A 12,599-nucleotide genomic window follows, 5' to 3' on the forward strand; every position below is an offset into this window, starting at 1 on the left:
CAAGGGAAGTCTGGCTGCAACATTTTGAAGTTCAGGCCCATGTCATGTCTGAAAAGGAATGGAAAAGCATCCAGAAACCTTCAAGATTCACACCTAAGCCCTTTGTGCCTTCCAAGCATTTTACTTCCCGCCCATCTTCCATTCTAGCAAAATCAGTGGCACCTTTGCAACCTCTTCTAGACAGGAGCTGGGCACCCGTGAAATGCAGCCAGCTCTAGGCTGGAACACAGCAGTACCACAGACATTGTTATGGTCTGTGTGCATCCCACAGGGGTGATTTGGCCAGAATCAGAGGGGAATTCAGGCTAATTTTTTTTTTAATTGCAATTTGGGTTGTTGAGTTGGGGCCCCCACTGTCAAAAGATCAAGCAGGCACCCTCTGAAAATCAGGCCCCTTTAAAGGGGTCTCAGAGTGGGTGTTCAGAGGGAAAACAGGATCCCCTTTACGATCTCTGCTTCTCTCTCCCTCCACCCTGCCCATCTTCCCCTCCGTCATTCCGTCCCTGCAGCAGCTCCTGCTACTCATGGCCTTCACTCTCCCGTGTTCCCCTTCCTCATAGCAAATCCTGTAGCTTCCCTGCAGATCGAGGGCCCCGTTCAGTCTCTAGGTATGTCCTTAAGACTGACTGGCTCTTCAGTCTACATCCATCAGCGGCAATCTTCTTGTGCCCCCAAAGCTTTGGGCACCCACATGATGGCCGCTGCTGGGTGGCATTGTCCAAGTGTTTCCATCAGCGCCGTTAGTGAACAAACCCTGGTGCCAGACAGCAGCTGTGCTGAAGTCCCATAGAAATGGGAAACCAGGCCACCCAGCTGCCCTGTTCCCCATCACACCTGCTCACAGGTGCACCTCCCCCCAACCGAAAGTCCCTTATCACATTTGCAAATCTTGGTCTTTGCCATCGACCTGTGAGTAGATGGATCTGGGCTTCCACACTATGACTGAGAAATGCTTGAGAAAAACCTGCAGGCTAGAGAAGGCACCAGCTGCAGCCTTAAAGCATTGAAACAAAATTCTATGGCTTCCAATCATGCCAACATTTCTTTTTCCAAAGACTGGTTTTAGCCAGCTCTTTTAAAAAGAACACAGTTATCTGCTTTTTTATATACACTTTAGAGAGACATCAGTACTTGTCCTAGAAGCACAGCTCTCACCGCCCGTCTGGTAAAAGTTAGGGGCCAAAACCTCATCTAGGGTTCCATGCATTCCTTATGCAAGCTGCAGGGTAACAGGCTGGCAAGCCAGTGTTGTGTACGAAGAGCTTTTCCTCCCTCTTCGAGGCATTTCATGGTCAGAAGAGAGAATTGGCACCTCCCACAGCTGCAGAGGATTTTTTTTTGGCCCACTAGACCCTGCCAGACGTTCATTTTTCTTGTTCACGTGTCACTTGCAATGCACCAGCTGCAATGTTCTTGTCAAGGGTGACTGATTCTCCTACAGGAGGTGGTGATGATAGATGTGGGTCAATCCACCAAGTGCCATCAACAGATGAGTTCCCCTTGACTGCAGAGGACTGTGTATGGGGGCTTAAGAGAAAGCAAGTCAGGGAGGGAGGGCTGTTGCATTTTTGTCAGTGGGGGAAAAAAAAATAAATAAAGGGTCTTTTACTTTTGTAAGTTGCAGAGCTTGGTACAGTCACTTTGAACTGCATGGAAGTTTTTTAATCAATGGAGTGGAGCAGATTAAAAAAAATACTCAGGCTTTCTATCCTGCAGGAAATTCCAGTATTTCTGTATCTGTTAGGTTTTTTCCCCCAAATCAGTCTCAAACCTTTTAATGAACATAAGAATGGCAATACTGGGTCAGAGCAATAGCTCATCTAGCTCCGTATCCTGTCCAAAGAGTTCTAAAAAAACAATTCCAGTTTGCAAGTATCTAATTGTTGTGAGTTGATACTAAGCTCTCTGCCTTCCGGAGAGGCTGCAATGACTGATGGGAGTTATAGTTCTGGGACTCATGCTCGCCTGTGGGTTCAGTTCACTGGTTAGATTACATTTCCCATGAACCCCTGTAGCCTCATGCTGCTTGATGTATCATGGAAGATGTAGTCCAGGCAGGAGGCACCATGGTAGCTTAGGCTGACAGTGTTTAAATTTTCCTGCTGGAAAGTGTCCATATAGGTGAAACCCCCTTTCCTGACAGGAAAGTGTTTCTTCCAACCAGCCTGAAAAGACAGAGAAAAAATGTTCAAATTGCATCAGGCTCCTGGTCTGGTCTCATCTGCAGGAACAGCCAAAGGAAGATGAAACCACCAGCAGCATGGAATTCCTGCCTGACTCCTTCAGGCTTGCAGCCCTGCAGCATGAGGTTGGGGTTTCTTGAGCCCAGAATCGTAGATACAGAATCACCACAAGGCTGGCAAGTTCAGTGCCAAAGCCTGCGAACACTCAGCACAAGCGTGTGGGGTTTGATCTGCACCGAACACTAGAGCCGAGCACCACGTGATCCTGTCTTTTTAAGAATCATCCCGCTAGAGTGCTGAGGTGGAAACTCCCACAGGTTAGATGCTCCATGTCTACAGCCCTGGCTGCTGTGAAGACAACGTGAGTGGTGCCAGGTGACAGGATTTTGTCACTAGAGCACATGTGCACCACACTGTCACAGCAATGTTTGAGGCTTACTGGGTGACCATGGGCAAATCACTTCCCTGCTCTGTGCCTCAGTTCCCCCCCCCCCCTTCAGTAAAGTGGAGATAACAACACTGAACTCCTTTGGAGAAGAGAGCTACATAGCATTAGAGATTATTACTGTTATTCATAGACAGAGCAGACAGCAGTCCCATTAAATAACTTAATTAGCTGGTGGGGGGTGTGTGTGCATAAGTTCATCCCAGACAGGGGCAGTGCCCTCCATGCTAAAGCTCTCTCTGCTCTCCTTTACACTGCTAGACCTGTGTGCAATATATCACAGCCAGCCACTCCCCTCAGACAGCTGGAGGCATGGAGCCAGAATGGATCCCTTGTCATAAAGGCAAGAACTGTTTAGATTAGAAATGGGACTGGACCAGAAACTCTCATTCAACCACCCCGGAGCCGAAGCGTTTGGGTTCCACCTCTACTTTAGGACTGTACCTAAGCTGACGTGACTGCTAACTCACCTGTTTCTCACGTCACATGGCAGCCAGGATAGCACTAAATTACACTACAGAACAGCTGGCAAACATGCCTCGTCTGAGATCCAGAAGTAACCTGTACCAGCCGAGACACCAGTTCCCACAGGCCCACAGCCAGCAGTGAGGCCAGGCTCGGTTTGATTCTCCTCTCTCCAGCATCTTGCTGTCACTTGCTAGGGGAGGGAGCTGACTCAGACATGGCTCCATTAACAACACCCATGTTATTGCACCATGATGGACATAGCTCAAACCCAGGCAGAGAGAGGATGCTACTCTACTACCTTGCACCTTAAGCTATTTGGTAACCATTAAAAATTGATCACGAACATATTGGCATGACATACAGGAATTATTTCTTCCCCTGGGGAAATGCAGCCAGTTCTGGGGCTGAACACTGTAGCACAGCAACATTAAAGAGTCATTCAGAATGGGGAGCGACATCAAGTGCCAACAGACTGCAGGGAGAAAGGTAAGTTCCAGTGATTTGGAATTCAGCTGGGACACTAACTTTAAACAGCTTCCCTTGTACCCAAAATGGCCTTGGGCAATTCACTTCACCTCTCATTCGAGCAGCTACCCCTCCAGCAACACAATCCCACCTAGCCCCCAGCTGGGACACTGCATCAGACCACCACACCAAATCGGCCACGACCAGTTCCTCTATGGGTCTGCCATGTAGGCACTAGCCAAGCCAGGTTCACCTGACAGCTCTTACGGGATTGGCTTTTTATTGTGACCCACTCAAGAGCCAGAAGCCCTCAATTTTAATTTTTTTTCCAACTAGTTTTACAAACAGGCTACCAGAGAGCTGGGACCCAATCAGCACTAGAGAAAAGAAACTAGGATTTCGTTTCCCAGCCAATAGTGACATCAGCAAAGACTTACTCCCTTTCAATAATTTGTACTATCTTCACCATTATCCCTGGTGGATGTTCCTGCAATGAAGCTGGAATGCCCTTTGACCCCGGGTCTTGCTGCTCACAATGGTCTGTCCCAGCTGAGCAGGACACATGAACATTTATTTCAATTCGTGGGGCAGGGATGGTCTTTGTTCACACAGCAGCCAGCCTGGGGCCCCAGGCACCACTTGAATATACATTTACCACCAGCCTGGCCCTACATATGTACAAAGCTACCAAAAGGCAGAGAGGTCTTTAAAAAAAAATGTTCTTTAATTGGTCCAAAAGGCAGATCAAGAGACAGAAGCATCTGAAGAAAACTTGTGATCACCTCTCAACCACAGAGTGAATTACATACAGCAAAGTGAGGGTGCTTGGTGAGATTTCAAGTAACATGTTCAGAGCTGGCTCCTCTGAGCAAACTCAAGAGTGAGAATAGGGGCGTAACAGCAGCGGGACCTGGAACTTGCCAGCTGAGGGGAGTGCTTGACACTCTGAATTTAGAGCTTTCAGGCCAAGATTTTCAAAAAGAGACTGGTGATTTTTTGGGCACCCCACCTGAGGTACCTTAAAGGAGGCCCTGTTTTGCAGGCAGGGCCAAGCACTGATAAAAGAAATAAAGATCTGGCCCCTTTTAAGGGGACTCATGCTGGACACCTAACACTGAACTAATGATCTTGGGATGCGTCATTCTGAAAAGCCTCCGCCCTATTGGCGAAAGGCTACTTTTTAGCCGTCCTGGTACAGTTAGAATTCGCGGGCAGCAGATTGCTGCATGCTCACCAGCGAGGCAGAGTGTTAGAACCGCGTGACACCATCTTCTCCCGCCAAGGAACTGCTGACATTACAAAATACTCAAGTGGGTGGCACGGGCGGGGTGTAACCAGGTTGATCTGCTCACAAGCTGGCGATTTATACAGCAAAGGCACGTTGCCTTCTGTGACCCAGCCTTTGAGGGAGAAGACGACTAGTGGTTTCTCCTTTTTAAAAAAGGAAACAGAAGATCATTTCTCCCAGTGGTGAACACGACCAACCCCACTGTCGAGCCACAATCCCTCGCTGGCTGGTTTAAAACAAGAGCAGTAATTAAAACCTGAAGCTGGGTAGCACCTTGCAGAGTGCCCTATGGGAAGGGTCTGTATTTGTGAATGCCGGGTCAGGTGCGCTGATGGGTTGAGTGAAGGGAGAAGCTCGACACTGGCCTAGAAACTGCTAATGCTTCTGACCCCTTAAGCGAGGCATTTTCAGGCAGGCCCTGCCGGATCCCAGCCCTGCCATGGAATGTATTCTAGAGCCCTCGGGGAGACCCTCAGTGCCAGATACTGCTTCTAAACGACTTGTAGGGGGTAAGGGAGAAGTGGATCAGTCCATCCTCAAGGCATCAGACAGCCGAACAGCCATGAATACAGGGCGGGTCTCCTTCCCACCTCCCCAAGCCAAGTGCTGAAGAGCCAGGATCCAGGGTGCAGAGGTAGGACTGCAGATCATTGCACTATTCCCCTGAGCCGGGAGTGACGAGGGGTCAGGACCGTGGAGATAGAGAAGAGGACACGTAACCGTGGCTGTTAATACATAAGTTTCCAGGAGCAGCCACTTCAGGAGCCTCAGGGGAGCCCGAGGGTCTGGCGAGAGAACCATTGCCGGCACTAGCTGTTTCTGAGTCCTGCCCACATCGGTCAGTTGATGGGCTGATACTGGGAATGGCGCTTCCTCCGTGCGAATAGCACTACAAGGCCTCCTGCCAGCAGCAGCACCACAGGGGTACCCATGGCCACAGCCACGATGGTCATCACGAGGGGAGAGAAGGCGTCTTTCGGGGGCGTGCCAAAGCCGAGCAAGGCAGACCTGGGGGAGGCAGGGAGCAAAGGAAGAGGCTAGCCAGCGATGAAGTGGCCGGTCTGGGCCAAAGAGCCGAGTCCCATGGCCCCCTTCCTCCCCGCAGTAGGGACAGAGGACAGCCTTGGGGATAAGGCACTGGGCTTGGGAGACTTGGGTTCAAATCCTGCCTCTGCCCTGCAAGCCAGTCACCTCCCCTCTGTGCAGAGATAGTTGGGGGGAGTTTGAAGTAGCCCGTGGCAGAGGACAGAGGAAGCTACTTGGAGGGCAGGGAGAAGTGAGGCTCAATGACTGACGTTTCCAAGCCACAGACCTGTTGGGACGGGGAGGGGGGCAGCAGCAGGGAGCCAGAGGCTGTCAGCCAGGAGCTCTCCAGGGCAGGAGCTGCACCGTCCATGCACATGGGCAGCACCTAGCACTCTGCAGGGGTAGTGGGTAGAAGCTGGTGGGGAGATACCACTCACCAGCTCAGGTAGCCCTTCTCAGCGTAGATCTCCCCATCCTCGCCGCCGAAGGAGATATTGATGGCGGCGATGCGGTGGCTGAGCCCCAGGCCCTCCCCGAAGTAGGCGTGCGCGATGCTAGGCCCTGGCAGCGTCTGGTTGGCTGTCTGCAGGGGGCGGTAGCGGCAGCGGATGGCGTTCTCCCGGCTGGCCTCCCTGGAGCCGTATGCCGTCGTCTTCCACTGGAAGAAGCTTGGGCCGATGCTGTTGTTGTGGGACTCTGACACCAGCTGGGCCATCTGCCCCCACCCAGAGAGAGGGGAGAGAGCAACACATTAAGAGGGCAGACGAAGCAAGGGCATGACGAGCAACTGCTTTCACGCTGGAGCAAGGGAGCCGGGAGCCAGGACTCCTGGGGTCTGGCCCCAGCACTGGGAGGGAGCATGATCTAATGGTTATAGCGGGGGTGGGGGAAGCGAGAGCCAGTATTCCTTCCAGTGCCCAGGACAGAATCCAGAGAGCACATCCTGCTGATCAAAGCTGAGCGCCAGGAGCCAGGACTCCTAGGTTCCTTTCCCAGCTCTGGCACTGACTCAGGAAAGTGACTTCACTTTCTCGTGCCTGGATTTCTCCCATACAAGCAGGCTAATAGCACAGGCAGGTTGTAGAAGCCATAAACAAAACACCGTGGGAATAAATACTAGGTGAAGGGCCCTTTGCTAACCTTAACATTTGAAGCTTAAGAATTAAAGCAGCTGGAAAGTCTCCATCAAAGACAGAAATTGCAACCCAACAAGCAACATTTCTCAGGAAGTTTCTTTTTCCAGCCAACCTGGATTTAAATTGGTGTGTCATCCCCTGCCAATATCACCACCTCTTCAGGTCACTAGGGCCATGAAGCACCAAGGGCCTCCACCTCTACCACTTGAGCTAAAGGAGGAACTCCACCCACTGTCACTTGTAGTAGACTCTTACCTTCAATATATGTGTCAGCCATTAGAATGGGATATCCCCTCCCCGCCCCACCAACATGGATCATATTCACTCCTACTCCAGCCTCTTCCCTCCCCATTCTATTCTATATTGGCTCCTAAATGGTGCCCATTACCATGGTAGCTGAGCTCCTAACCAGCATCTGTCTAGACAGCTGGATGGCTTTCAGCACCATAGTGCTCCCTAGCCCTCACCTCAAAGATGGTGGGCGTGTACTCATCATCAATGGACCGCACAGATTGAAGCCTCTTGCGCCCGCCTCTCTCCTCCACTGTGACCACCTCCAGCATGAAGCGAGAACTGTTGCCGCGCGGGGCCACATTGTCCATGATGAACTCCACTTTGGAGCTGTTGGCGGTGTGCAGGAGGCAAGGGAGGGGGCCGTCCCGGCCACCCTGCTCGTAGGCTGTCACCTGGAGGCAGAGGCATAGGAGAGGAATAGCACAGTCCAGTAGGCCAGGACTCAGAACTCATGGGGTCTGCTCCCAGCCCTGCCACTGACCTGCTGGATCATCTTGGGCAAGTCACTTCTCTTCTTTATGCCTCAGTTTCCCCTCACACCCTCCCTTGTCCATTCAGGTTGTTAGCTCTTTCAGGCAGGGACTGCATCATGTCTGTGCAGCACCCAGCACTAGGCGGGTACCAAGTGCTACCATAACAAGTGTTACAGCAAGGATATGGGGGACTCATCACGACACCCCTTATAACTCCATACACCCTACAGTGACCAGAAGGAGCCTACGGTGATGAAACTATGCCAGATTACCCAGCCCAGCAGCGTTACCATTGGAATAACAGTAATGCACCGAAAGCCCTGGAGGATTCACCATCTCTTCCAGCCTTTCAGTCAAGCCCGGATGTCTCTCTTAGGGAGACACACGAGCTCCCCGAGATGATATGGGCTGCATGAAGGAATTGCTGGGCAAGGTTCTCTGGCCTATGTTATACAGGAGGTTTGACCAGAAGATCAGAATGGCCCCTTCTCACCTTAATCTATGAACCTCCTCCAAACAGTCCTGGGGGCTTGGAGAATGTCCGAGAAACCATTGGGTCTTGCTAGGCCACTGGGGAACCAGTGAGGAGTGGCTCATCCTCCAGGGAACGCGCTCACACTACAGCACATGAGACTGGGAGCCATGACCCTGGGATTCTATTCCCAGAAGGATAGACTAGGGGGTGGCTTCTGGCAGTCAGGAAGCAGGTCCTAACGCAGCCCCGCCTAACCATGGCCCTGCTGTAAGCTCAGGGAAGAGGCCCTGTCCCCTACTTGATCAGGAAGAGGTGAGGGGAAAGGGGGTGGGCGTGGGGAAGAATGCTGTTTGGGGAATGCAAACATGGCTGGGGAGGGGACCAGAGGATCAGCACAGGACAGGGAGAGGGTTGACAGCAACAGAGGAGAGGCAGCTAAGAGGCTGGCAGGGGGCATGGAGGGTGTGTAGCATATCTCCAATGGCAGAGGGGACAGAGCCAAGAATGCCCAAGGGGCCCAATCCTGAGCTCCTGGGAAGCCTCCCACCAGTGGGCATTGGGTCACCCCCTTGGGCGGGTGGTGGCGGACTCCTCTCCTGGGAAGGAAGCGGCGCGGGGGAGGACTGCCTCACCTGAAAGGAGATGGTGCCATTGCCAAAGGCCCCCCCGGGGTCTGAGGTGTCCACCCCCTGGAACCTGGCTGTGAGGGCTGTCTGGTTCACGGTGCGGTTCACGCTCTGCCAGGAGAAGCCAGCCAGGTCGTAGGTGGGGTAGAACGGCTCCTCCTGCCCCTTGGAGAGGGCCGACACATTGGCACCGTTGTACTCGAACACCTGGAAGCAGGAGGGAGAAGGGCCTCAGTTTACATTGGAAGAGACTTTAAACACCACCTCCCCCCTGCACATGCACACCTGAGCCCAGCCCCTAGGCAATGCAGGGCACCATGCCTGTTCCACCTATTTCCCCTGACTACTGAGGGAGGCACCCTCCATTGCAAACCCCTCCCTCTCCTTCCATCCCACCCACATGCTCACTGGGGCTTGTTCCCCTCACCTGCCCCCCAGGAAGGAGCTGCCTCCTGCCAGAAATTTAAAGCCACAGCACACAGGCTAAGAGGCAGCAGAGTTTCCCCAACTTGCATCCACAGCAGGGTTCCCACCCCAAGGGAAGAGGTGGGCACCCCCACCCCCCAGGAAGCAGATAGGGGACAGCGCACTGGAGAAGGCTGTGTAGGGACAGCCTCACATCAGGCAGCAAATGGGTACGAACAAAGGGCAGCCGGATGCCCTATGTGGCAGGGCCAGAGGCCACCTTCTAGGACCAGCTGTGCCAAAAGCTAAGTAGGTGGCTCCTTCAACTCTGACCCAGCCTCCCTCACCACCCCCACCCCGACCTTGGTGAAGACGATAGCCGTGGAGTAGACGACGCTGCCGGGTGGCTCGATCCAGATGGCCCCGGCGGGGGAGGCTGAGAGCAGCTTGGTCCAGTTGACGCGCAGGGCGCTGCTCTCGCTCTGGGTGTAAAGCAGCAGCACGGTGGGCGCCCCGATGCTGCTCCACACGTAGTGCAGGGTGTCGTTCTGGCCCACGGCCCGCACGTGCAGGAGGTTGGTGGAGGAGCTGTTCAAGCCGGGGATGGCCTGCAGGGTCACCTGGGCGATGGGAGGCAGAGCGTGGGCAGGGCATTATTCACACACACAGACCGTTCCTGAGCTCGTTAGGCTCCGCTCAGCACGTGCCCTGCTGGGCAGTGGCAGGACAAGTTTAGACCAGGATTGTCAGCCCTGGACTCCTTAGGGCCACTGGGGATCCGGAGCTCTGCATTATATCAGCCCATTAGGCTGCCTGTCTGGGACCCTATTGCCACAGCATCTAGGCATGAGACAACCTTTGCTGTGAGGTAGCAAAGTATCCACCTTTTTACAGATGGGGGGAAACCGAGGCCCAGCGAAACTAAGCGACTTGCCTGATATCACACAAGGAGTCTGGGGCCAAGTTGGGAACTGCGCCCATGTCTCCCAAACCAGAGGCTCACCCCCAAACCACTAGACCATCCTTCCCTGGCAGACAGGGCTTCACTCCCTCTCCTCCTACAGGAATGAGGTACAATTCCATCGTAACAAACACAGCTGCATTTTTTAATACAATAGACCTCACAGATACTAAACCCAGTAAAAGAAGGTTTCTCCTAATTCCATCAGCTTTGCCCCAGATATTGTCAGTCTGGGGCACAAGGCTCCAGATATTAAGAGTTGGAAGAGACCCATTGAATCATCCAAGCCATCTAGACAGAGCTCCATCATCGAGCAGTCTCCGGTTTCGTTGTGTGCTTCGCTTCGACCAAAGTATCTGACCAAAAGGAGCAGAATTTCAATAACCAAGAGAAGGGAAGAACAGATTTTCAGTTTCTTTCTGATGCTGGGGAAATGGAAGAATCTAGAGGTTTGCTGCTGGTCTTGCTTCAATGCTCTGATTACATGGGACAGATGACAAAAACTCCCCAGACACATCATAAAGCCTTGTCGAAACCCACAAAAAAGTTGCACCACTTCACCTATCCCAGGATAGCTGAAGCCATACAAGCGTGGAGGCAGCACACCAGTATAAATGGGATGATGTCTAACTATTCCTCTATGGGAAGGGAAAATACGTGATACCAATACAAGGCACCTCTACACCAGCATAACTGCAGCCACAATGAGAGGGTTGTACTGGTATAACAATATTGCTAACAAAAAATATATATCAAATAAGTTAAAATCAATCACACCCCTAACAGAGTTATATTGGGACAAGCACAGTGTTTCATAGACCCACAGAAACGAGGGCGGGAAGGGATCTCAAGGGCTGATCTAATTCATCCCCACCCCCCAAGGCAGGACTAGGTAGAGCAGATCTAAGATGAAGTTTCCCTTCTTCCAGGCTTTATTAAATTAAAAAGGAAAGTCCCAAGAAGCCAGAGCGCTTTGCAGAAGGAGAAGCCCCACAGTTGCTAGCTTGGAAAGGAACCAGCTCAGCAGTTCCACTTCCTGCTTTGACAGGGCATGTCAGGGAAAGACAGAAACTCTCTCTAACAAGAGTCATTCCCTGCGAGTCACCAAGAGAGGCCGGCTGGGGAGAGCAGACTGCTGTTGACAGCCAGGAGGGCGCTGGGAGGAGAGGGCTGAGAGCTGGCCATCAAAGGGGGTTATTCATGAACTATACCCAGGAACTAATATACCCCAAGAACAGGACCTCCAGACACTTGCAGGACAAGCTCCCCCCAGCACTCACTGCCATACTGAGCTCATCTGCTGGGACCCCCCCGGGGCTGACAGGGGTCTGCCTGAGCTAGTCACTCCCTATCCTCCCCACACTGAGGACACACCCTCAATTATTACTGAGCAGGCCCCCATGCGGTGCCATTAGCAAGGTTCTGACCCCCCCCCCCCTCAATTTCTTCAAGCTGCTTATTTGGAGCTGCCAAGCTACAGGCCTCTGGTTTATTTCACTCCCAGGCTCCTCTCTGGCCCAGCTGTAGGGAAGGAGCATTAGAAGTAGCTGGGCCAGGGTAAGAATCCAGCTTCCTGGCGAGCCAGCTCCCGCCCCTCCACCCCCCACAGCAGGGCAGCTGGTTCCCCTGATGGGACTCGGCGGGGGCTGCAGCAAGATGCCCGCAAACGGAAGGCAGGACAAGGCGCTTGCACAGAGAGAAAGACCCCAGCCAACAACATCTGGGGAAGGGGGGGGGGAACTGCAGGTAGAAGCAATTGAATGAATCCAAGCAGCCTGCAAAGCCAGGCCCTGCAGCTCCCCGCCCGCCCGGCTCTGCCGAGCCCCCCAGGCTGCGCGTTCCCCTCTTCGCACGGGTGTCCCTGGGCCAGACCCCAGACAGACCCATGACATTGCTACAGCCACGAAACCTGCTTCTGCAGCGACCGAGCAAAGCCCCCGGGGCCCCCGCTCACCTGCCTCCGATAGCCCCCCGCGGCCGCCAGCAGCCCGGAGAAACTCCCCAGCAGCCACAGGCCGCGCAGCAGCAGCAGCGGCGGTGGCAGCAGCCCGCTTCCCCCCAGCATCTTCGCTACTCTGTTGCAACTCTCCGCTCACGTGCGCCGGCCCGCCTTAAAGGGGCAGGCCCGGCTGCTCTTAAAGGAGCCGCTGCCCGAGAAGGGGGCCCTCCCAGCTCGCTCTGTGACGGACTTGAAGGTGGCAATTTTACACCAACAAAAAGCAGACTCCAAAGAGAGACCGTTGAATGTGAATTAATATGCAAATTAGATCCAATTAACGTAGGTTTAAACGGAGACTGGGAATGGTTGGGTCATTACACTAATTGAATCTATTTCCCCGTGTTAAGTATCCTCA

At 53.1% G+C, this 12,599-nt stretch overlaps 1 protein-coding gene across 1 annotated transcript; it reads right to left on the bottom strand.

Moving 5' to 3' along the window:
- Positions 1-4,262: 4,262 nt before the first annotated feature.
- GLMP (glycosylated lysosomal membrane protein) lies at positions 4,263-12,311 on the bottom strand. Its single transcript, XM_030542297.1, has 6 exons — positions 12,200-12,311; positions 9,647-9,904; positions 8,886-9,086; positions 7,479-7,697; positions 6,313-6,590; positions 4,263-5,857 (listed from the first exon to the last, which is right to left on the bottom strand). Exons 1-6 carry the CDS (start codon positions 12,308-12,310, stop codon positions 5,689-5,691), a joined length of 1,236 nt encoding a protein of 411 aa, XP_030398157.1. The 5' UTR covers position 12,311; the 3' UTR covers positions 4,263-5,688.
- Between the last annotated feature and the right edge of the window lie 288 nt (positions 12,312-12,599).

The sequence above is a fragment of the Gopherus evgoodei genome, chromosome 24 (assembly GCF_007399415.2).
Source record: "Gopherus evgoodei ecotype Sinaloan lineage chromosome 24, rGopEvg1_v1.p, whole genome shotgun sequence".
NCBI classification, from domain to species: Eukaryota; Metazoa; Chordata; order Testudines; family Testudinidae; genus Gopherus; species Gopherus evgoodei.

What these genes read in the sequence shown, in the direction of transcription:
- GLMP (XM_030542297.1), bottom strand. Translation starts at nt 12,310, where the DNA reads ATGCTGGGGGGAAGCGGGCTGCTGCCACCGCCGCTGCTGCTGCTGCGC. An exon ending in CGGCTATCGTCTTCACCAAG is followed by an intron (nt 9,087 to 9,646) that starts GTCGGGGTGGGG and finishes TCCTGCTTCCAG; the next exon opens with GTGTTCGAGTACAACGGTGC. An exon ending in GAGAAGGGCTACCTGAGCTG is followed by an intron (nt 5,858 to 6,312) that starts GTGAGTGGTATC and finishes TGCCTCCCCCAG; the next exon opens with GTCTGCCTTGCTCGGCTTTG.